At 44.5% G+C, this 22,032-nt stretch overlaps 1 protein-coding gene across 1 annotated transcript; it reads right to left on the reverse strand.

Moving 5' to 3' along the window:
- Positions 1-373: 373 nt before the first annotated feature.
- Positions 374-21,786, reverse strand: MPP1 (MAGUK p55 scaffold protein 1). The gene is made up of 12 exons (XM_007433334.4): positions 21,539-21,786; positions 12,718-12,861; positions 11,831-11,909; positions 11,095-11,180; positions 10,210-10,278; positions 7,050-7,246; positions 6,065-6,171; positions 4,862-4,942; positions 4,216-4,296; positions 2,667-2,869; positions 1,991-2,065; positions 374-1,325 (listed from the first exon to the last, which is right to left on the reverse strand). Exons 1-12 carry the CDS (start codon positions 21,641-21,643, stop codon positions 1,149-1,151), a joined length of 1,404 nt encoding a protein of 467 aa, XP_007433396.1. The 5' UTR covers positions 21,644-21,786; the 3' UTR covers positions 374-1,148.
- Positions 21,787-22,032: the final 246 nt, after the last annotated feature.

The following is a 22,032-nucleotide window of genomic DNA, read 5'->3' on the forward strand; positions in this document are numbered from 1 at the left end:
CCCCAGCCAGAATGGGAATTCTGGGAGCTCAAGTCCACACACCTTCAGGGTTGAGAAACACTGCCAGAGTCAGTATTTACTGATTTACCTAATTGCAGCATGCCTTAACCAAAAGGTACTGTTCTTCATGTCTTTAGGACGACTCTGGTAGCATCTTTTTGGACATCATGAGCTGCAACTTGCTTCATCAGATACGATTCATCAGCTCGTAAAAGCTGCTGCCATTTAATAAAATTTGTTGGTCCAAAAAGGTGCTACCAGACTTCTGATTCTCTTCCACCATAGTCTAACATGCCTCTCCTCCTACAATGTCTACATCTACCTTTAGTTTCTAATTTTCATAAGATGGGTAGCATACAAGAAGACATGCCAGTCACATTTTTTATCATACTTTATTGCTGCTTGTTAGTTTCCCTGTAATGGATTCAACCGAATGTATCTATTGCACATCTTTGTCTCTTTTTGGCATCCTCAGAGCATGAGGCTTAACACATGGTCATCCATGCTCCCTCCTGCTATCACTGTTACAAAATGGATAGGTAGTCATTTGCGGGCTACGCCCCTGGTGTTGTGCTTGGATGTAGAACTGGAACAAAAACACCCTTTTTGACAGAGGCAAAAGAACACTCCTAGTTAAACAACGTTCAGCATGAGTTAATGGTGCTCTTTCCCTCCCAAAAAAGAGGATGAGCGAAAGAATAAATCTCATTCATGCAAAGGTTGTAAAGGTGCCTCTATCACAAGCGAAGAAAGAAAAACTGGGAAAATGTGTGGAGTTAAAATACGGCTCTTCTAACATTCACTGCATTTATGGCTTTTACCTAGAAGGTGTTCTTGGTATCCCTGTTAAAAACCTTATTGATAGTGGAAGAAGAGTATTCTTGGTCTATCCCCTGCTGCTAACATGTGCAAATGAGTGGAAATACAGAGCAAAGGGAGAGCAAGCCACATCCAGATAGACTCTTCTGAGGATATTTGCAGCTGGAAGGGGAGGATTCTTGTCCTGGTAGTAACAGGCGATGATGGCTGCTCCAAGAAGGTTGCGTATTGGACAAAGCACAGAGCAAGGAAGTGGGAGACCCTCATTGTCCTCAACATGCTGCACTGAAATAGCGTGGCTGAAATAGTGCTGCCAGCCCCAGACCAGCTCAGTATACCCAGGAAACGGGCACCCATTGCGGGGAGCTGCATGCCCGTTCAAAAGCCGCCTGCAGTTGTTCAAGGCTCTCCTCGATGCCGTTGTTCACTAGCACCAAATCAAAGTAATGGGCATATCTGCTCTGGATGGCCTCTGTATCCTTCTGAAGTTGCTGCAAGGTTTCCATCTATACAGAAAGAAAACTACAATGGTTAGGCCATGGCATGGGTCAAGCTCTCTTAATGCTGTGAAGAAACTACTGCTCAGCCCCCCAAAAGTCTATTTTAAGATATTTTTTTTTAATCTGTTCAATTGTGTCCGATTCTCGGAGGCTGCCTGGAGAAGTCCCTGCCGTTTTCTTGGCAAGGTTTTTCAAAAGTGGTTTGCCATTGCCTGCTTCCCAGGGCTGAGAGAAATGACTGGCCCAAGGTCACCCCAATTATTTTAAGATAACCTTAATTGCCAATTCTTTTCTCTTTTTGTCTCTGCTATCTAGAGATGCATTTCAAATTGATTTAAAAAAAACATAATTGATTTGGGGGAAAAAAACCATAAAGGCTTTTGACTTTTGAAATGATTCTGCACATGTATTTTTACTCAATTAAGTCACGCTCAACAAAACCTTTTCCAAGAATCACAGCAACTAAGAGGCTTTAGCTTTTATACCAGGAATTGCTATGAGTCAGAGAGCTAACATCTGGTCTGTATTCATAGCACCCACATGGGGGAAGGGTCGGGTAAAAAGCTATGCTTAACACAGCTAAATGTTAAGGAGAGAGTGTTCTTCCCTAAACCCAAAAGAGCCTTTTGACAACATCTGTGATTTTGCATTAAGGGCTCAGTGCCAGCTACCTGATCGGCCTTGTTTGGAGGAGCGACGAACACGATGAAAGGAGAGAACTCAGCAGTGTGGATGATTTTCAGTGTCTGCCAAAAGGAAGAGACAGAGTAAATACCTGTCTTAAAATGAAAAGGTAGCCTTTTTTCCTGACTTGCAACATGACTGCCTATACGCTTCAAGGTTTGGGTCCCTCTAGAGCAAACAGAGACGGATATGATTCATTTTCACTCTTGCTTCATAAACAAGGCTAGGGTTACACTGTTCTTGATTCTGACCATTTAAAAATGTCCATCTGAATATAAATGACAAATGTAACAATAATGCAAAGGAAAGGGTGGGATGCTCTTAGAGGACAAGTTGGTGTCCTCCATAGATTGATGTATACTCAAGTTGCTTTACAGTGCCAGTTGGTCTATATCAGTTTCCCAAGCTGTTTTGGGTAACTTTCAGCTTCACTTCCTAACTGAGGAAGAATAGGTGGAAAGATCTACCTATCTTCCATCCCTTTTCTTGGCTCTGATGTGCCTTAATATATTCCACCTGTCTATGCTTTCTAAGTATTTATGAGCTTTACGTTTTTTGCCCTCCTTCCTTTCTTTTTGCCTTGCTTCATGCAATAAGTAGAAGGATGCTTACAAATTTACCCTATCCATAAAACAAACAGTTGAATGGCAGGCCCCCTCCTACCTGAGGCTCAATGTCCAGGATTGCAATTTTGCCCTGTTGATGGATCTTGTGCAAAGTCTCAAATTTGGTGCCAAACATATAGCCCTGGTGACTTCCAAATTCCAGGAACTCATTAGCAGAGATATCTTTTGTCATGTCTTCCGTGGAGACAAAGTGATAGTTCTTCCCATCCTCTTCATTCTTCTTTTGGGGTCGAGTGGTATCTGCGAAAATCAATGCAGTGTGACAATATTTCAGGGACGTGGCACACCAGAGAATCCGCCGAAATTACTGAGGAATTTGGGAGGTGTTATTAAGTAAATGATAGTGACATGGAGATGGGTGAACCCAAGAGATCCTTATATTTGTAAGCCTGGGCCAAAAGTACTTGGGAAAATTTGTGATTGGGAATTTGGGGGAGGGGATGGAAATACCAGCTCAACCAGGCTTGACAACCATTTGCTGGACACAGCAGGAATTTGGGGAGGATGAAAATGGCCAATCCAAAAAACTCTTGAGGTAGCTACCAAACGTTCTCCACCATCCCAACTTAGCTTTTTATTCTTTTATCCTAGGCAGCTGGCCACCCAGACTTCTAGACTATAAAGGAGTTTAGAGGTGACCTTGGGGAAGGCACGAGAGAGCCGTTAAGGAGGGACTTGGAGAAGAGATTGCACAATCCAGAGACAGAAGGAAAAGTGAGAAAGAAATTCAAAATAACTCCACCTTGATTATGTTCAGTTTAAGTCACATTTGTGAGATGGGCAGCTATATCAATTTGCTAAAAAAATAAAGACTGGACAGAGAGAAACCTGGACAGGCTTTCAACATTTGGATAATATACCTTATATTACCTATATAAGGTATATAGGTAATATGCACACACACACACATATGTACAGTAGCACTCCTGGAATCCCTGTAGCGTTTCTTTTTGACTGGGCCTACTTCAAAGGGCTGACATCAATCTTGAAAGCCTTTCAAGTTTCTCTGTCCCAATTTATACTAAACATAATCAACACGGGGGTATCTTGAGTTTCTCACATTTTCTCCTATTGCTGGATTGTGTAATCTCTTCTCTGAGTCCAAGGCATACAGATTGGACGGACAGACGGACAGACAGATAGAGAGATAGATGTCCCTCCTTAGTGGTTCTCTTATAAATTCCCCAAGGACACCTCTAAATTCTTTTACAGTATGGCCAATTTCATTTGCAGTGCAAACGAGACTCGTACAGGTATAATGGTCGGGGCGCTCTGCAAACAGAAAAGTGGGATAAAGCATTCCAACTTAAAAATGCATCTTCCTCAGCTGGAAAGAGCTAAGAGGCATGCTCTGAGTCAAGCAAATCCCAAAAGCAAGATGGAGGATCTAGACCAGTGTTTTTCAAACTCGGCAACTTTAAGATGTGTGGATTTCAACTCCCAGAATTCCCCAGCCAGCATGGGTGGCTGGGGAATTCTGGGAGTTGAAGTCCACACACCTTAAAAGTTGCCAAGGTTGAGAAACACTGATCTAGAACCTCCCCGCAAAGGGTCATGGTGGGTGGGCTTCTTGTGGGCAGACATACATGGAACAGGATATCCGAACTTCTCCGGGTATTTGTTGAGCAATGTGTTCTTAATGTGGCTTCGTCCAACACCACTTGCCCCTGGTCCAAAAGAAAAAATAAGTCAGGCATCACAAAGACAGTTATGTCACTGCATCAGTGACCACAGTTACAGTAAATAAGACCTTAGCTAACCAAAACTTCCTTCTCCTTTTGCCCCTAAAGTAGTTCTTTACAACATATGTTTTACATCAACAACTGTGGGGCTACCTTGCCTGCCCACCTCCACCATGTCCAAGGTTGCTGTTAGCAGATCTTTTTGACAATTCACTTTCCACCCTCCCCAAATATTCTGCACCTTAAAACATGGACTTGCTGCAGTGACAAATGTCTCTAGGCCTGTTGTGTATTAAGAAGGTCTAGACCCTTCAAGCAGGCTTCAATCTGGCAGAGAGATTGTTGAGATTCAGCAAGACTTGGTTTGCTCACACGGTTGCTAGATTTTTTCAGACTGCGTCCTGGGGCAAAGCATCCAGCAGTGATTGTCAATCTCAGCAACTTTAAGACATGTGGACTTCAACTCCCAGAATTCCCCAGACAGCATTAGAACTATAGGAATTCATTGATTTAATACTTAAAGCAGCAGAGTCAGGTATGACTTCATTACCTATAAGCACCAAAGTTTTCCGCTTAAAAGCTGGTAGCTGGACCACCTCCTCATAAGACACTACATCAAGCTGGTCAAAAACTAAAAGGAAAACAAGAAAGAATTTAGCCAAGCTCCAGAAGAATATGAGTCCTGCAGACATCCTGCAGGTTGTATTATGGCATGATCACCTTTAAAGCTCTGGAGAAACTTGGTGATTGGAAACTGCATTCCACATGCAAATCTGGGCACTTTATCCAAACCAGAAAATTCTGTTTTTCTTTTTTCCTGCTGGAGAAGTTGTAGCCATGGATAACCCACTCCTTTCCTGACTCAGTGAACAGTAAAGCAGTGTGTTGGAACACAATGGAATTCTTGACGCAGCTTTACCATTAACCTATGAATGGGCTTGCTATCTTAGGGATAACCAACAGATTTTGCAGGCAAACACAGTCAAGGTCAGTCTCTGGCACCTACAGTTAAAAAAGCAACAGAGAACAGGATGCTGGAGATGAGGCCAGGATGAGCTAATTGGAAAAACAGGCTGACCAGAAGAAACTGTGATGTGCAGAAACATGTTGTGTTGTTTCCTTTCGGTTCTTCCTTTGCTCTAATTAGAGAACTGGATTTGGAAATGTCTTTCAAGGGAGAAGAGAGATGGGGGAAATAGTCCTGGTGGAGCCCAGCGTTCTTGCACTTATTCAGCTCCACAGTTGGCCAAGGGGCACGCGTGAGTGTCCCATCTTTCACTGGATGGCCTTCCAGTCTGCTGTCCCCACAGCCTTCCACGCTCCTATTAATCCCAACAGAAGGCATCTGAACAGAATTCTGCTCACAGGGACACTTTGGGGCAGGCTGCCAGAGAGTGACAAGATGTATACATGAAGTTCAAAACCAACCAATGTTTCTAATGTTTTCTACATGTACAGTCTGCCCCATCCCAATCTCACAGTGGGCCCTCAGTAAAACCAGGATGAGACAAAGCTGCTCCACCCATCACCCAGCGCAAAGGCTGGCTTCGTATAACATCCTCCAGCTTAGCCTACAAGGGGACTAGGTAGTCTGTGGTTCCCTGTGTTGTGGGAACCCTTCTCTCAGCATCCTGAACTAGACGATCAGGTTAAACTAGCACAGGTTTATTGGCTTGGCTCTAACACAGCCGCAAAGTGCAACCTGTCCTGATGCTGAGCAGAACCCATCAGAACAACAGAAGTTGCGACTTACTTGAGCTATGCTTTGCTAAGTACTTGTCTTTGTATTTCTTCTTCTTTCCAAAGGGGGTACAGCTTTGGGCTTCAGACTGATTCTCTTGCGTCACGCTGGCAACACGCCTGCAGGAAGGTAAAAGGGTAAGTTGCAGTGATAGCAGTAAATCTCAGGCACCACATGGCTTTTCCTTCCTCTACCACCTCATCCCGTCTCTGTCATTCTCACAGGGCTTGGAAAGAGGGGGAAGGGGGCTTTCTAACTGTTGATTTCATCAAGGGATTGAACTCTGCCCAGGGGCAGCTAGAAGGGCATCAAAGCAAGGACTAAGTTGTTCTCTGGGAGTATCAGGTACAAAAAGGGGAGCTCAAGAACTGGGGTTCAGTGGGAGGTGGCCCTGGGTACATCTGCCTTCCAAGGCTCAGCAGGTAGCCAGCAGAGACCAATGAACCTTCTCAGGTTGAGCCACCAAATGGGATATCTTTCCTCATCTGTGACTTTCATTTAAAATGCCTTCAACCGCAATACTCTTATTTCACATTTTAAAATCCTTTAGAAAAGACCTTCAAGGATTAAGCCCAGTTACTGTTGCAGATGCTGGGATGAATGCACCCATGAGAGCCACACCAAGCAGCTTTTTTTGGGGGGATGACAACATTCCAAGTCAGCTTCAGCCATGCTGGTCAGTCTGGTCTCAATTTCTCTGGAGGTCATCCATTTGCAGAAAGCTAATAAAGCTAATAATCAGAGAGCCAGTTTGGTGTAGTGGTTAAAGCACCAGGCTAGAAACCAGGAAATCATGAGTTCTAGTCCCACCTTAGGCACAAAGCCAGCTGGGTGACCTTGGGCCAGTCACTCTCTCTCAGCTTTTGGAAGGAGGAGGCAATGGCAAACCACTTCTGAAAAACCTTGCCAAAAAAACTGCAGGGACTAATTCAGGCAGTTGCCAGGAGTCAAGACTGACTCGAAGGCACAAATAAATAAATAATAAAGCAGGACCTACCACTCTTGGAGCTCTAGAGATGGAATAAGTCCTGCCGAGCCATTGGAGGAACCTTCAATCCGGCCTTGCCACCAGTTACTGTCATCTTTATTGATAATCTCAATAACATCTCCGGTTTGGAACTTCAGGCCAGCTTCTCTGCAGGGGATAAGGCTGTCCTTCTGTGGGTCGTAGTCAAACTGAGCTCTGACAAACATCTGTTGGGAAGGGAGTAATCAAGAAAATTCAAATGGGCAATCAGCTTTATCTTGCATCAGATGAATAACATTAATTTCATCTCAATTTCATTAAACATCTCAAATTATCTCAAATTTCATCTCCATTCCATTAAACATCTCAAATTATCTCAAATTTCATCTCCATTCCATTAAACATCTCAAATTATCTCAATTTCATCTCAGTGTAATTAAACATCTCAAATTATGAAGGAAAATAGGGCAGGGAGAGGTCCTAACAAAAACCACATAACCTACAGGGCTTCCTTCTAATGTTTGTGAAGATCCAGAAGAAAATGCAAGTGATCCTCCTATGACTCTTCCCTTTTCATCTTAGACACATTTAGGTACAAATAAATGTGCAGTCTAGTATGAACCCCTCCTCCCTCCCCTGGGGCTTCCTGCATAGCCTAGATAAAATGAGGAGGTCTACCTCTGGTCTACCTAGGAGGAACTGAGATACAAGTTCTTCACACACCATCTCAAGAGAAGTCCTTCCTTCCTTCACTCAACCAATATTGTTCATCTGCCATCTTAGCCTCTCTATTTCCCTGCATCTTTGCCCTGTCTATTTCCACTGATTTAGGACTACCAACTTGTTTCTCAGGACAATTATCTCATTCCAGATAGCCATGAGAAGATGATCGACAACCTCTAACTGTGTTACAGCTGCAGCAATAATTCTTACTCTATCATCTGCACAACATGCACTGATACATGACAATTTCCTCCTCTTCCTTCCCCATCCAGCTTTCCTTTTGTATTTTGTGTGGTCTTTTAGGCTGTAAACCTAACAATAGGGTCTGTCTTGTTGCTGATCTCTAAGCCATTCTTGGTGCCTCACCAGTCAAAAAGCAAAGCATAAATACTGTGAATAAACAGGCAAAAATAAAAGCAGAATTATAGTCATTCTTCAAGAAAGATGACTCCCTGACATGAATCATCACTAGATCACACAGCTAGCAAGAGCTTCCCAGGGTCAATTTCTATTTGCCCTGCAACAGTTAAAAGTTGGAAGAGCTTCCCTAGGAGGAAAAAAAAAATAGGGCATGAGAAATGGATCCTGTGAGCTTGGGAGTTCTTGAAAAAACTGATGCATTAACAGCATCCTTGGATAAACTCTGCAGTAGTTTCTGAGTGAGGCTTCAGTGTGTCCAGCATGGTATTCGGCTCCTTCCCAAGAACAGGAAAAACAAGCGACTTAAAAATAGCTTTTCCCCGCAAGAGTCTACTGCTCAACAATGTGACATAATCTCATGGACAGGTGGGAATCCACAGTAGAGTTTCTCAGTGATGCCGCCTGAGATCTGGACAAGATTTTGCTTGGGCTCCAGTGGGACCGCAAGAGGGTTATTCCCACCAGCTTCTGCAGAAGCTGGTTGCACTTTAATCAATGTTTGTCCTGCTGCTCTCTTTCTCTCTTTTAAATCATTTATCTGTGTTGATTACTTGGTTCCTCAATGTGCTACAGGACTCTGAACTTTGGTTGGTTTTGCTTTAAGGAAGGAATAAACTATTTGAGAGTGAACAAAACAGCTGCAGTCCAAGAACGTTGGCACTTGTGTTTCTCCCAACAGTAATACATATATGTAAAAAAAATTAAAATAATGAGAAAGGAAAACAGCCAGCAGGAAAGAGAGAAGGCTCTCCCAACCCCTACACTCATACAGAAGGATTACTGGGCATCACGCCCAACAGGGAGTTGACCAGGATTTAAGCATACACACTTTTTACTGTGTACTTTGCTCTGGAAAGAATGCTTTAGAACGGTCTGGATGCCCTCCAGATTTGTGGATTTCCACCTCCCATAATTCTCTGCAACAGCACTCTGGCTGGGGAACCCTGGGAGCTGAAAACCCTACATCTGAAGGACATCCAGGGTGGGGGAGGCCATCTGAAATGCTGCACTGTAGTCCAGTGTTGCCACAGGAGGGGATAAGGTCACCATGGCTTTAAATACAAGGACTAGCCCAATTCTGGCCCAATTCTTGAGATCTCTTCTGTCAGCCTTACCAGGTAGATCAGACAGAAAACACGACCAGATGAGCTAATTCTACTTTATTGTAAAGCTACATTAACAGAATCTTGCAAGTCTGAAAGTACAAATCTCCCGCCGTCTCCTTTACAGCCTGAGAAGCTGAGGAGGGTCCCTTCTGAGTCTCTTTCTTCATCCATTATGCAGCTGTGGGCTATGCTGCCTCTTATCTGACCAGTCCCTAGGCAACATCTCTTCACCCCATCTCTCAAGGCCATTCCCACATACCATTACACCTTCCAACTCAATGATTCTATGATTCAAAAGACATTAGTCTGATCCAGGCATCAAGATTTGCTAACACCTCCTAGTCTGGGAACAGGAGTCAGCAAAAGTGTATATTTATGCCAGCAATCCTCATATGTTAGACCATAACATATCACCCCTGATTATTGGCCATATTGGGGAAATGATGGGAAGAACAAAATTCTTGTTCTGTTCTAAACAAACTGAGGGCAAGAGCTCAATGTGCTATCTGACCATTATCATCTTTCCTACAGCAGTAAAAACAAAACTCTCTAAGAGAGCAGAAGTCAATAGCCCTATGCCTCTCATGGTCCCCAGAAGCAAGAGATTGTTCTGGCATCTGAAGATTCCATCTGGTTATTGTGCCTGATAACCTTTATTTGAGCAATCCTTCTCCAGAAATGTATGAAAACACCTTTTCGCACAATGTAAGATGGTGATTACAACTTGACTAGGGAAGCAGGGGAAGTGGAGTGAAGTTTCCAATTGTCAGGACATCAGATCCTCTTTGTGAGGGGACAGGAGGAGCAGAATTTGGTTCAACAGATCAAGCAAAGACACATCCATGTTACATACCAGGTGCAAAATTCACCCCTTTTTTAAATCTGATTTTTAAAAAATCACAAAAAACAGTAAAACTGCTAATTACAAATGTTCCACCTACCTGAAGGGCTGGAATACGGTTCTGCTGGTTGGGAATGATCTTTAGGGAGACGGTTCCCTTGGTTTCCTTCTAGGGGTTAAAAAGAAAGAGAATCATTGTCAGGATTAAGAAATAGTTTCCAGGCAAACTACAGAACAAAATTCCAAATGCTCCTTCTTCAGTCACTCAAAATGCAAATACAGTGAGATGTCAAGTTACCTCAGAAATTCCACAGAAGCCAAAAGATACAGGTTGTCCTGGCAGTCTGGGACAAATGACTTATGAACTTAACCAGAAGGAGGATCTAATTTTCAAACCCATACCTAGCAGTTTTGCACCTGCAAAATGTGTTGAATTTCAAAGCTCAAAGCTAGTTGACCCCAAAGGGAGGTTGGGGGTGGGAAGTAAGTCTGGCTCACACATAACAGCAAGCCATATAGTGGTTTGGTGGTTTCAGGCTTCCAGTGATAAGTAAACTCACCCCTTGTGGCTTAATATTATGTGTGAATTACATCTAACTTTTAAACCATAATTTAAAATTCTGGGTTGGTGTAATGTGCAGGCACACTGACTGAGTTCACAAGAGATGTTAAACCTGTGTTACTGAAACTCACTGAAATTGTGGACCACTAAATAAATGTCAAGACCACCCAGTTAAACAAGCACACCTTCCATGGGTTTTTGTCTTCAAGAGCATATTTTTCAATGACTAAGGTAGTTGATCTGGGTATTTCTTCTCATACCCTCCTTTTTAAAAGACCTTTTAAAACTAAACATCTATCAAAAAGGTCCGGCTTATGTCCAATGATTTATTCTCCCCCACTTCTGGAAATTGTAGTTACCCCCAATTTCTGTTCCCCAAAGAAAGCTTAGATCCATCCTGCCTTCCCTTGACCCCAAACCTACCAGGATCTTCTGCAACTGGTCTACAGAATGGTTGGCCACACTCTTCCCATTGATCTCCAGAATCTCATCTCCCACACGAAGGAAACCTGCCAAGGTAGGACACACAGAACAGTGATGCGTCAGGGGAAAATAAGGCATGGTTGGCCAGAACAATGCCAAGAACACCAGATGACAGCAGCTCCTGGTCTGCAAAAATGGCTCTCCTCTTACATCAGGGGTCGATGGGCTCCTTTGCCAAAGCTCATAAAAATTAATTGTCCAATGTTAAGGGCAGGATTGCTGGACATCAGGAACCCTTTGAGAGAGGAAACTGTAGCAGAAACTATGCAATAGGTTTACGAGTTAAAAATGCAAAACAGTTTTCCTCCAAACTGCAGGAAAGAAGTAGGGAATCCTAGTCCCACATGTATGATATCCCTAACTATTAGTGGTCTTCAACTGCCCTTCAGAGATGTCAAGGCAACCTCTAGCAAGCTAAAACTTGCCTACCCATCTTATGAAAACATTTTTAGATGGCTGCTTAGAAAGCAGATGGGATCTGAGACGGGGATTGCTGTGTTAGCTTCTGACTGCCCCCTTCCTCCAACGTGAGGACCCCTTGTAGAGCTGAGGCTCTCAGACTCGGCTGCTTAAAAGAGGAAAAGGGGATGCAGTTATGCATTCACTCTGCAGTTGGAGAGGTTATCAAAAAGGCAGGCGGTTCCTAGAATAGTTTTCCAGGCCTGATTCTATTTACCTTGCCTGTGAATCATGCCCCCGTGAAGGATCCGGGCCACTATGCAGCTTTTCTTCTCGTTCAGCTTCAGGGTGATACCCTGGAACAGACAGGGAAGTATGTGACAACCTGGACTGAGATTTTCATCTTCCTTTCCCCTCCCTCTCTGCTTTTCCTTCTGTGCTGTATCTTAACCCCCCCCCCCCAAGTAGCTTTAGAGCAAGATCTAAATTATGTCAGCTGCTCAGAGGGCCTTTGGGACTGAAATGCAGTATTATTTTTTTTTAAGGAACATTATTAAATTTCAACAAAGAGTAAAATACCAGGAAATAGAGAAAAAAGGGTTAAAAAGAAAAGATCAGAAAAGGATGAAATTTAAAGTACGAAAAAGAAAAAGGGGAAAGGGAAAAAAAGGATAATGCACTGCTTAAATAAACCAGGAACTATACACCACCAAGGCTTGGCATCTCTGAAGAAGTAATTTTCATTAGTCATATTCCATTTGGTTTAACTCTATCCCCATTCCTTCTCACCTTCATAAAGCTGCCAGATATTGCAGAACAAAAGAGGAAACTCCTTCTATCCTTCTAAAGTACTATTTTTGAGGCAAGCTCTTTGACCAAAGAAACAATCCATTATTAGTTTAGAGCTGACCCACTCCTTTCTCACTTGTTGCAATTGTTTGTCTATAGCACTGTTTCTCAACCTTGGCAAGTTTAAGATGGGTGGACTTCCACTCCCAGAATTCTCCAGCCAGCATGGCTGGCTGGGGAATTCTGGGAGTTGAAGTCCACCCATCTTAAACTTGCCAAGGTTGAGAAACACTGGTCTATAGGATCAAGACAGGGATATCCAAGCATCTGGAATGACCCAAATTAAATCTCTTTCCCTCTCTCCCATCAGCTCACCATGGGCTCCTCCGTGATCTTCTCAAACTGGATAAAACGTATTTTCCGCAACTCATGGCCGTTGGCATGGGCCAGGCTCCCATTCTTGGCTGAGCCGTTGGTGTAAATGTCCTCGGTCACTGCATTTATTGGACAAGAGACTGTCTGTAGGAGCAATAACAGCGGCTGGATTTAGAAGAGATCCCAACCAGAAGTTTCAAGTGAAGTGGTCTCTAAGACAGGACTCTTCTCCTTAATCCCATCCTTGGACCCATGTCAAGTCTAGAAGCACAGCTGCTGATTCCAGAATACAAAGTATTTGGGCCCACACTTGTACTCTGAAAGTCATATTCCTTTAACACATTTAGCTATTAAGGTGGGAATAAACCAAACATGGCTCGTGGGCCTCTTTCAGCCCCCAAACTCTTTTTTTGTAGCCAAGGTACGCCTCCACCTTGAAACAGGATTGCCAGAATTCAAAGGTAGCCTTTTTCCCTCTAGTGTCCCAGCAGAAAACAAGACAATTTTTTAGAGGCAGGTTCTCAATCTGCTCCAAACGTCAACATCTGAACTTTCCTTTCTTTCTTTTTTGATACCAGGACAAAGACAACGACTTGACCAATCTGGTCAAATTTTCAGGAGTTGTTTTGTTTAAATAATCATAAACTGCCTAGCCCAGGTCCTTGGGAAGGACTCAATAGGTGGATAAAAATGCCAAATCCAGTCTAAACATCTGGCTGACTGTGTGACCAACCATAATAATTTATTAAACTTATACACCACCCAACTTTCAGCAACTGGGTAGTTTCCAGTCATTTGCTTTACTTTTTCTCTCCTTTCTCCCTTTCCTGTTTAAAGCTTTATTATCTCCCTTTATAGTCTTAATGTAGATCATGTGGTCTGTCAGTATGAAAGGTTAATTTGATATGAGTATTTTTTTAGTTCACTGGAACCACTTGTTTGCTATTACTATTATTTATTTTATGTAATAAAGCACAACAATATGTAAAAGAAAACAAAGCTGATTAAGATATATTAAGCCCATGGGGATGTTTCTGATACCCCAAATCACAAACCATGAAGAAAGACCTCAGAAAAAAATGTGGTCTCATCCATTTCTGAGTCCCCAGTTCCCTAAAACTATACTAAAATAATATACAGATTGGAGTCTCAATCATGTTGCCAACCTCTTTGTGAAGACATTTACTGGCCAACTCCAACTGGTCATAATTATAATTGTTTCATGTTCTTGGCTAAAGGAAATATATTGCTTTCATCCAAGAAAGCTAAAATTGTCACTTAGTGTTCAGCATATCTGCAGACAAAGACTCAATCTGTATGATCAACACAGCTGCTAAAGCAGGCCAATTTAATTATGCGTCTCGTGTATTGTAGGCTGTTTTGTCTTTAAGGCTGAACATGAAGCAGTTGAGGAAGCTGGTATTTTGGTTTCTTTGCAATAACATATTCCACCTTGGTTGCAGAAACGAGAGCGAGAGAGCTGTGATCAAATTACAAACAGAATAGGTCTCACACATCCCCTGTTCAGTTAACCACTGAACAAAAAGATACTGTGAATTGTTTAGCAACGCTATGTTCAACACTGAAAAGATTTAAGAGCTGAGGTTTGGTTACAGAGCAGATGAAGTCCAGTTTGTGCAGGATCAGCCACTGCTTTGAAAACATGGTCTCTGTAGCATTGTATTCCAATCCCTATAAATGTGGGGCTCACAGAAATTTCAACAAGAGAGAGGTTAGCAGAGTCAAGGGAAGAAGCTTGAGGGCCTCATAAGGAGTCTCTATGGGCTGGGGTGTCCGCCTAAGTATGGTCAAAGAAGTCCAGATGTGGTTAATTTGATTGCAGCTGTGATGGTGCAACCAAAGCTCTGCTTGTTTTTAGGTGTGTCGCACATAGTTTGCATAACCCTGTTTCAGGTTTAGTTGAAACCATCTGGAGATAAGATGGTTGATCTTTCATCCACCTTTCCTTTTGGATCCAATAACCATCCTTAAGGTTAGTTGGTTCTTAACACAACAACACACTCAAGCAATCCAAGAACACCCCCCAATTCTGATCCTACCAAACATACATGTTAACTCTTCTCCAGGAAAAGCAGAAAATGAAATGAAATGCAGCATGCTTAAGAGGGGACCTACAGGTACAGAAACTTCAAAAGTGACAGCTAAGAAATTCTTGACCAATCATTAGAAAGGCTCTTGTTTCACCCAAGGTCACCCTTAGCTGATTTCAAAAAACTGAGAACTACTGAAACCACCATTACTGTCCCTGTCCAGCCTCAGAATGGAATCTGTGGCTTCTGCACATCCTCTTGAAAACATCCAAGTTGCTTCTCAGGTTTGAGCCTTCAAAAGAGCCAGAAGAACTTCTCTTTTGGTGGTGATATTCATACAACATGCCACCTGAATTCATGCAGTTTACCCAGTATCCAGTCTGGTTGTGTATGTACGATGCCCCAAGCTGCAAACTAGCTAACCATATTCACAAGCTGAGTCTAATAGTATTAGCCATTTCTCTATAACATCCACCACTAAATTCTTCCCAAGCACGGTGGTTCCATTATATCCAAAGGACTATAGTGCTTGATGGACTTTTTTCCAAGGATCTAAACCAGCCTTTCCCAACGTGGTGCTCTCTGAATATGGAAGACCTCAACATCAGCTTCTAGTTAGCACAGCCACTGGCCCAAATTGGAGATAGATGAAGTCAGAACCACAAGAATTGGGCAATGGCACTCATTCAGATGGGAATTGAATTAGATTCCTGAAATCCAGAACTGATTAGTAGCTATAAGCTGAAACAGCAAAGCAGAGATTGAAAGAGGAGGAAGGAAACCTGCTTTATGTTGCAATACTTTTCTGACAGCAACCGAAGCCTGGGTTTAAAGTGCCTGTCAGGAGAGCTGACTCAGCCCAACCTCTTCTCTTATCTCATCTTCTTTCCTTGAAGTAGCCTGTGATGAAGCTGCAGCCCAGATCTCTAGGCTCAGCAAAGATTTCCCAGGAACACAGCACATTCTAGCTACTAGCACAAAGGTTGTTCAAGTCAGGATGTCCCCACTGTATCCCCCAACCAGTTATTCCCCAACCTTTGCTTGGAGCCAAGAGAAGAAAAACAGTCTTCTTGCCCAGGTAAGAGCCATCACCTGAGAAGACAGGACCTGGGAACCCACATATTTGAGTACTGTAGGCCATCAGAGATGGAGGGTAAGCTAAGACAAGAAAAGCTGTGGATTTTCAGATGTTACTGAATTATACTTCCCAGTTCCCCATGCTGGTAGCTATGCTTGTTAGCCCTGGAAGTTATGGAGTTCAGCAGCATCTAGAAGGCCACACATTCCCTATTTTTGGAGTATCTCCTGCAGGGCTAGCAATCCCAGCAAGGGTTGGTCCCAGGTATCCTCGCAGAGTCCATTCACTTGCACCAGTACGGAACCCCCACACTGTTCTGAATGTCTCATAATGCCCCAGCGAGGCCGACGCAGCATGAGTCTGAAGCCTTGTGGAAACCTGCAGTGTTAAGCAGCTTTTCAGATTCAGTAGTTGCTGCTAGGCAAGCCCCCACCTAGGTCAGGGCATGGACAAACCATCAGGGAGGGCGTGAGAGACCAGGTGGTCAAGTAAATTAATGATGGTGATGACATCAGGGAGTTTTCTGGAGCTGACTGAGAGCCTATGATGGCCACCAACCCTCTTGATCAAGAAGGATTATAAAGATCTACACACACACACACACCCCTCACAAGAGGTGCAGTAAACAATGCAAAGCGGTGCGTTAATAGGTTCAAATATTAACAAGACCATTCATTTCCAAGTCATTAGCTCCTTTTAAAAGCCAGCCTCTGCATCTGAAGGTCACACGAAAACAGGTTTTACTGCAGCCACCCCGGATCTGGTGCTCTCTTGTTGTAGTGAAGTACAAGTCCCATCCTCCCCAGCACCCCTTCTCCTTCTCCAAAAATACGCACTGGGAAACATTGGGTAAAGTCTTCCTGATGCTTGTCTGCTGTTCTAAAATCAACAGAGATCTCACTTGATCTACTTATATTGAAGTATACTTCATTTTTGAAAGGCATTACATGAGTCCTGCATGCTACACAAAAATATCTGGGAAAAACGGTTTCTTCAAAAGTGGAAAGCATCTGAAAAGTGGAACTTGATTCAGGGCGAAGAAAATTAATTAAGTGGACCTAAATAGTATACTTTTAAAATTATAGCCAAAGTAATGTCAATATTTTACTGTAACATTTGTAAATATTTAAAGAGATGATGATCAATAACAAACATATGCACCTCCTTTTAAGTTATTTAAAGTTACAGGAAGGGAAAACAATCCAAGAGTTGTGCCCATAACAACATGTTCTTCCTTAGTTTGCTATAAGTTCGGTTTTAGATTTTGGGCCTCTCTTTGGTATATAATATTTTGGTTTTGTTTTAATCTCTTGTGCACTGCCCAGAGTTATTGTTGTAAGATGGGTGACTATAAATATTGTTTAAACAAATAAACACACTTTTACGAGCAGTGACATCCATTTCAGCTCCTCCATTTGACTAGCCTGCTGTTCACTCATGCATTTCCAGAATGACACTAGTTCAGAAGAGGAAAACTTTCAACCAAAAAATAGAATAGGGGACTTTTTCCCAACAGAAAATATTGCATCTCGTTTTATCACCAACTGGGATTGCCAAAATACGTTCAGATTCACTTCTTACCTCCATCTCAGCTCCTGTAACCAGATCTGAGCACCACATTTTACGAAGGATCCAGACAATCAAGAACAGCTGTAAAGAGGATCCTCAGGGGACTGATAACTAACTGTAAGAGTAATTGAACAGTGGAAATAATTCTTTAAGAAGTGGAAGGATCCTGTTTGCTGGATATGTCCAAGCAGAGGCTAAACAGCCAGCATGCCTCTGCTCCCTGTTTTAAGCTGGATTCCTGAGCTGAATGGGGGATTGATAGTCTTCAAGGACACTTCCAACTCTGATTCCATAATCCAATCAACAGCATTTCAAAACTTGCAAACATTCAGGGATATCACATTGAACAATGATATAACAAGTTAAAGGAAGCATCACACCCACGATCTGACAAACATTGAATTGAGCAGCAAGCTAATCTCAGGTTTTTGAGTCACTCACAGATCAATGCCAGGAAATTCTCAAGATCCTGACGAGCCCAGGAAAACTTCAGAGAACTGCAAACTCAAAGTTATCCCCAGCTTCCAAGTCATGTGAAGAAAGATCAAAGCTACTAGGTAGCTTTAGCTCAAAGAAAGAAAAAATAGAGTTGCCCAATGCCAATGATCTCAACAAGTCAATTCTCTACTGCAGATGATCTTAGCTACATATCTCCACCCTGGACTGAACAGGAGATGTAGCAGAAGACTTGATTAGAGGCCATCAGGCCTGGATGGGGGAAAACAAGCTCAGCAAGATGGAGTAGCTATTAATTCAGAAGCCAGCCCATGCCAGGATTATACCAACTTTATGCCAATTCTGACTCTGGATGGGGTGGGGCTTCTCCTGAAAGGGCAGCCTCACAAACTGGAAGGTCTCCTGGAGTCATGGCTCCTGCTGGAAGATCAGGGGGAGGCCATAGCCAGGAAGACCTTTGCCCTGTTTCAGCTGGTGTGCCAGCCTTTTCTGGAACAGGAAGAAGTGACTACAGTCACTTACACTCTTGTCACCTCCTGAATGGATTATTGTAATCCACTCTACATGGAGCTGTCCTTGAAGACCACTGGGAAACTTCAACTGGTGCTGAATGTGGCTACTTGTTTGATATAGGTCAAACCCATGACTGTCACATTGCGCCACTGTTACAGAAACAGCTACAACTGCCAGTTTTTTTCTGAGGGCAGTCCAAGGTGCTGATAATTACCTAGAAAGCCCTGTATGGCTCAGAACCTGGTTATCTTGGAAACCACTTATTCCAGACAGAATCAATATGTGCAAATAGAATGTGCTTGCTGGAATGTCCCCACTTCCTGAGAAAGCTGGTGAAAGGGGGCTAAAAAGTTGGCATTTCCTCAGTGGGCACTTTTCTATCGAAAAGCTTGCCCCTAAAGGCAAGAACGCCCCTGGCTCTTATGTGTGTGTGTGTGTGTGTGTGTGTGTGTGTGTTTTAAAAGCTTGTTAAAACATGGCTAACATATCAATGAGCTATCTGAGTGATGGGCTACCAGAAGCCTCCAAATTCTCATTTGGAATTTGGAAAACATGTTGTAAGCCCTTTCACAAAATGGCTGGCATCTCAAAACACCCATTTACCTGAATGCAAATGGGGGGGCTGTTCTTCATCCCTACTATCCTACACAATGCTCTTTACTTAGAACATTTTCTGTTAGAAGGAGGGGCACAGGCATATTTCCAAAACAAGCATTCAGCTGCGGCCACCCATCATTTTTTTAAATGCTTCTGAATGTATATAGGGTCTCCAGGCACCACCAGAAAGGCTAATCCATGGCTTTACAACATAACAACTTTCCACTGAACTCTTTTTGAAAAAGAAGACTTTTCCCCCCCCTCTTCTGTATTATTTCTCCAAATGACTCCATCTCCATTATTATTTCTAGGGAAGTAATATCACGTTATTATATAAATCATAATCAGGGAAAAAAATCAGGGGGAAAATATCCTTTTTTTTTTTTTTTTTAATGCCATACGCTAGGACAGGGACGTCAGGAGCACTGCGCTAGGTAGAAAAACAGTTTTGCTCGAATTAATCTATTTCTGCATTCCTCTTCTTGGCGGCTGAATCAGCACAAGCTGAACCACTTCCCGTTCAGACCAGATGAAACTTTGCAGCAAAACCAAGAATCAGCTTCCCACCCTGGCAGGCACCAGAGTTTCTCTCTCACTGCCCAAGCACCGTGACAATGTGACCAATCACAAGATGGGTTTGCCCCAATTCTTATCGCCTTCACAGCTACAATCCGCTTGCCTCTTATGCAACCGAAGGAACCGACGGACAGCAAGGCGGAAACAAGAAGAACGAAACTCCTTCAACCTGGTCTCTACCCTCCCTTTAAAGGTATTTGCTCTGATTGTTCCAGACCCAAAAAAGCAGCACCATTCAAGCAGGACTTTGGGGCAAATGCCAGTCTTCCATCTCGACCTACTTAGGGCACAGGGGAGCGGTCCTCCAAGGCAGCCGGTCTAGCTTAAAGCAACTGAAGGTTTTGAAGCTATCAAAACGAGAAGAGGCGGACATGCAGCATCTAAAATGACCTAATTGCACCACTGGGGTGAAGAGGGGTTCTTCTACAGTACATTTCTGCCACCGCTTAAACCAATCAAAGGGACAGTTCGGGCAACAGCAGTGCGCAGCCCAGATAGGGTGATCCAGCAGCACAGCATGCATTTCCAGGGTGAGGCTGCATACAGTGTGCTGGTTGATGGATTGTTTTCACATCTCATTTGTTTCCCATACATCACATTTGTATGGGAGGAGAGGACCATGAAAAGGAGAAGAGCAACGGTCAAGAGAGCCCCGTTTGTAGGAGGTTCGATGTCACAGAGACTTCAAGAAGGGGAGCGTGCTGTTCTCATTGTTCTCTACCTGTCTGGCTGTACACCATAAGCCTGCATTCTGCTCATAAACATGATATTTTGCAGGGCTCAACCTTCCCACTTCCCAGAATGTGAGTCCTTAAGAGTCTATCAAGCTTTCCACTGCTACTGGTTTCTACTTTCTGGAGAACTGGGGGGCCCTCTTCCTACCCACTTTCAACTGGACATATCAAACCAGATCACCTTTTCCCAATTTGGGGTGGCCCCAGTAGCTGGCTGGAAGAACATACCTGGCCAGAGGCAGATCATGTTCAATCTGCATCAGGATCTCTTTCAATCACAACCGTCTGAGTGGTCCTACTGGAGGACCCAATGGGTTACTTCATCTTTTTGTGTTTTACGGCTTTGCAATTAGCTTTCTGAGTTGTCCTCAAGACACAACAGCGGGACGGAAATTGGAAAACTATTGCACTCCCCCCAAATGCTACCACCCTTCCATACAAAAGTTTAGGATGATTCCAAGTGAAGTTCTGGTTCGGCAAGCAGCATTTCTCTTTGGAATGTTATAGAGGAGATCCTCCCAGACTCCCTAGATGTAGGACTATGTTGTATTTTCCAAAGAGAGGAAGGAGAATCTATTCAAAGAGGGAAAAGTAGATCCATTCCACAACCTATTAAGCTTAGCCCACATCCCTGGAAGCCCCCAATTAACACCAGCACTCAAGTGGGCCAAGACTGGAATATCATATAATTGTCCCAGAAGCCCAGCCCGAGGCTGGGACCCTGCTCTTGAACCGTCTCCTCTTGCCGGGTTCCACAATTCACCCCCAAAGAATGCTTTTTTCACTGCGGCGCCCCCAGCAACAGGAAAGGGTTGGAAGAGGCTGGCTCCAGCGAGCTGGTCAATTGTGGCTGACGATGAAGAAGCCCCGAGTCGAGCTGGCCTCCTGGCGAGGGTTTGCAGGGTCGGATCGGGGGATAGGTCCTTCCAGCCCAGCCGGGCGCTCCCTCCAGTCCGTTTCGCCAGGGGGGCTTTTTCTCCCCTTCCCGCGAGCCTGTTTCTGTCTTCAGCCCGACGCGTCACGCTCCCCATCCCACGCCGGTTGAAGCGCCTTGCCTAAACAGAGCCCCCCAAATGTCCCCTCGAAACCGGCAGGCCAATCAGCCCGTTCGCCGCCCGAACCCCTGGAATCCAACCCAACCCGGGTCGGGCTTGGCTTGGCGAGAAAACAGCCCCGCCACCTCTCCAAGCGCGCGCCGCGGTGCGCTCAGCGGCCGCCCGCCCGGCCGCGCCCCGGCCCCCGCTCACCTCGGCCCTCGGCTTGCTCTGCAGCAGGTGCTCCAGGTAGAGGTCCGAGAGCGCCGTCCTCATGCTGCTCACGCTGTCCCCGCTCCGCTCGGATTTCAGCGTCATGGTGGAGCCGAAGCTGGCTGGGACTGGCGGGGCGCGCGCGGCGCTGTCTCCGGCTCGGCTGCCCGGGCAAGAGCGGTCTTCTCCGGCGCCCAGGAGCTCCCCTGCGCGCTCAGCGGGCCGAGGCAAAAGGACCGTAGAGCCGTCAGGCGTCAGGAAGGGAGCCGAGGAAGGAGGGCTTGGCCAGCTGGGCCCGCCCGCTCGCTCACCCGCTCACCCGCCGGGAGGGGCCAAACGGCTGTCTTCGCCCGCCTGGCTCGCTGCGGCCGCTCCTTGCGCGGGTCAGCTCGGCCCGGGCATCAACGGGGCAGAAGCTGGGCGCGCCCGGGCCCCCCTTGCCGCCCGGCCTCCTGGCTTCCTTCCCCAGCCCGGTGCTGGCGAGCTCGCCCTTC

Source organism: Python bivittatus, unplaced genomic scaffold, assembly GCF_059951505.1.
Source record: "Python bivittatus isolate LINGU-HERP-01145 unplaced genomic scaffold, Pbiv_v1 ctg000670_np1212, whole genome shotgun sequence".
In the NCBI taxonomy this organism is placed as follows: Eukaryota; Metazoa; Chordata; class Lepidosauria; order Squamata; family Pythonidae; genus Python; species Python bivittatus.

Bases quoted from the DNA above. Each gene is read 5' to 3' on its own strand.
- MPP1 (XM_007433334.4), bottom strand. From the start codon at position 21,643: ATGACGCTGAAATCCGAGCGGAGCGGGGACAGCGTGAGCAGCATGAGG. The intron at 6,172-7,049 runs GTAGGTCCTGCT...ACCTTCCTGCAG, and splicing joins TCTCTAGAGCTCCAAGAGTG to GCGTGTTGCCAGCGTGACGC. The intron at 2,870-4,215 runs GTATGTCTGCCC...TGATTTTCGCAG, and splicing joins GTTCGGATATCCTGTTCCAT to ATACCACTCGACCCCAAAAG.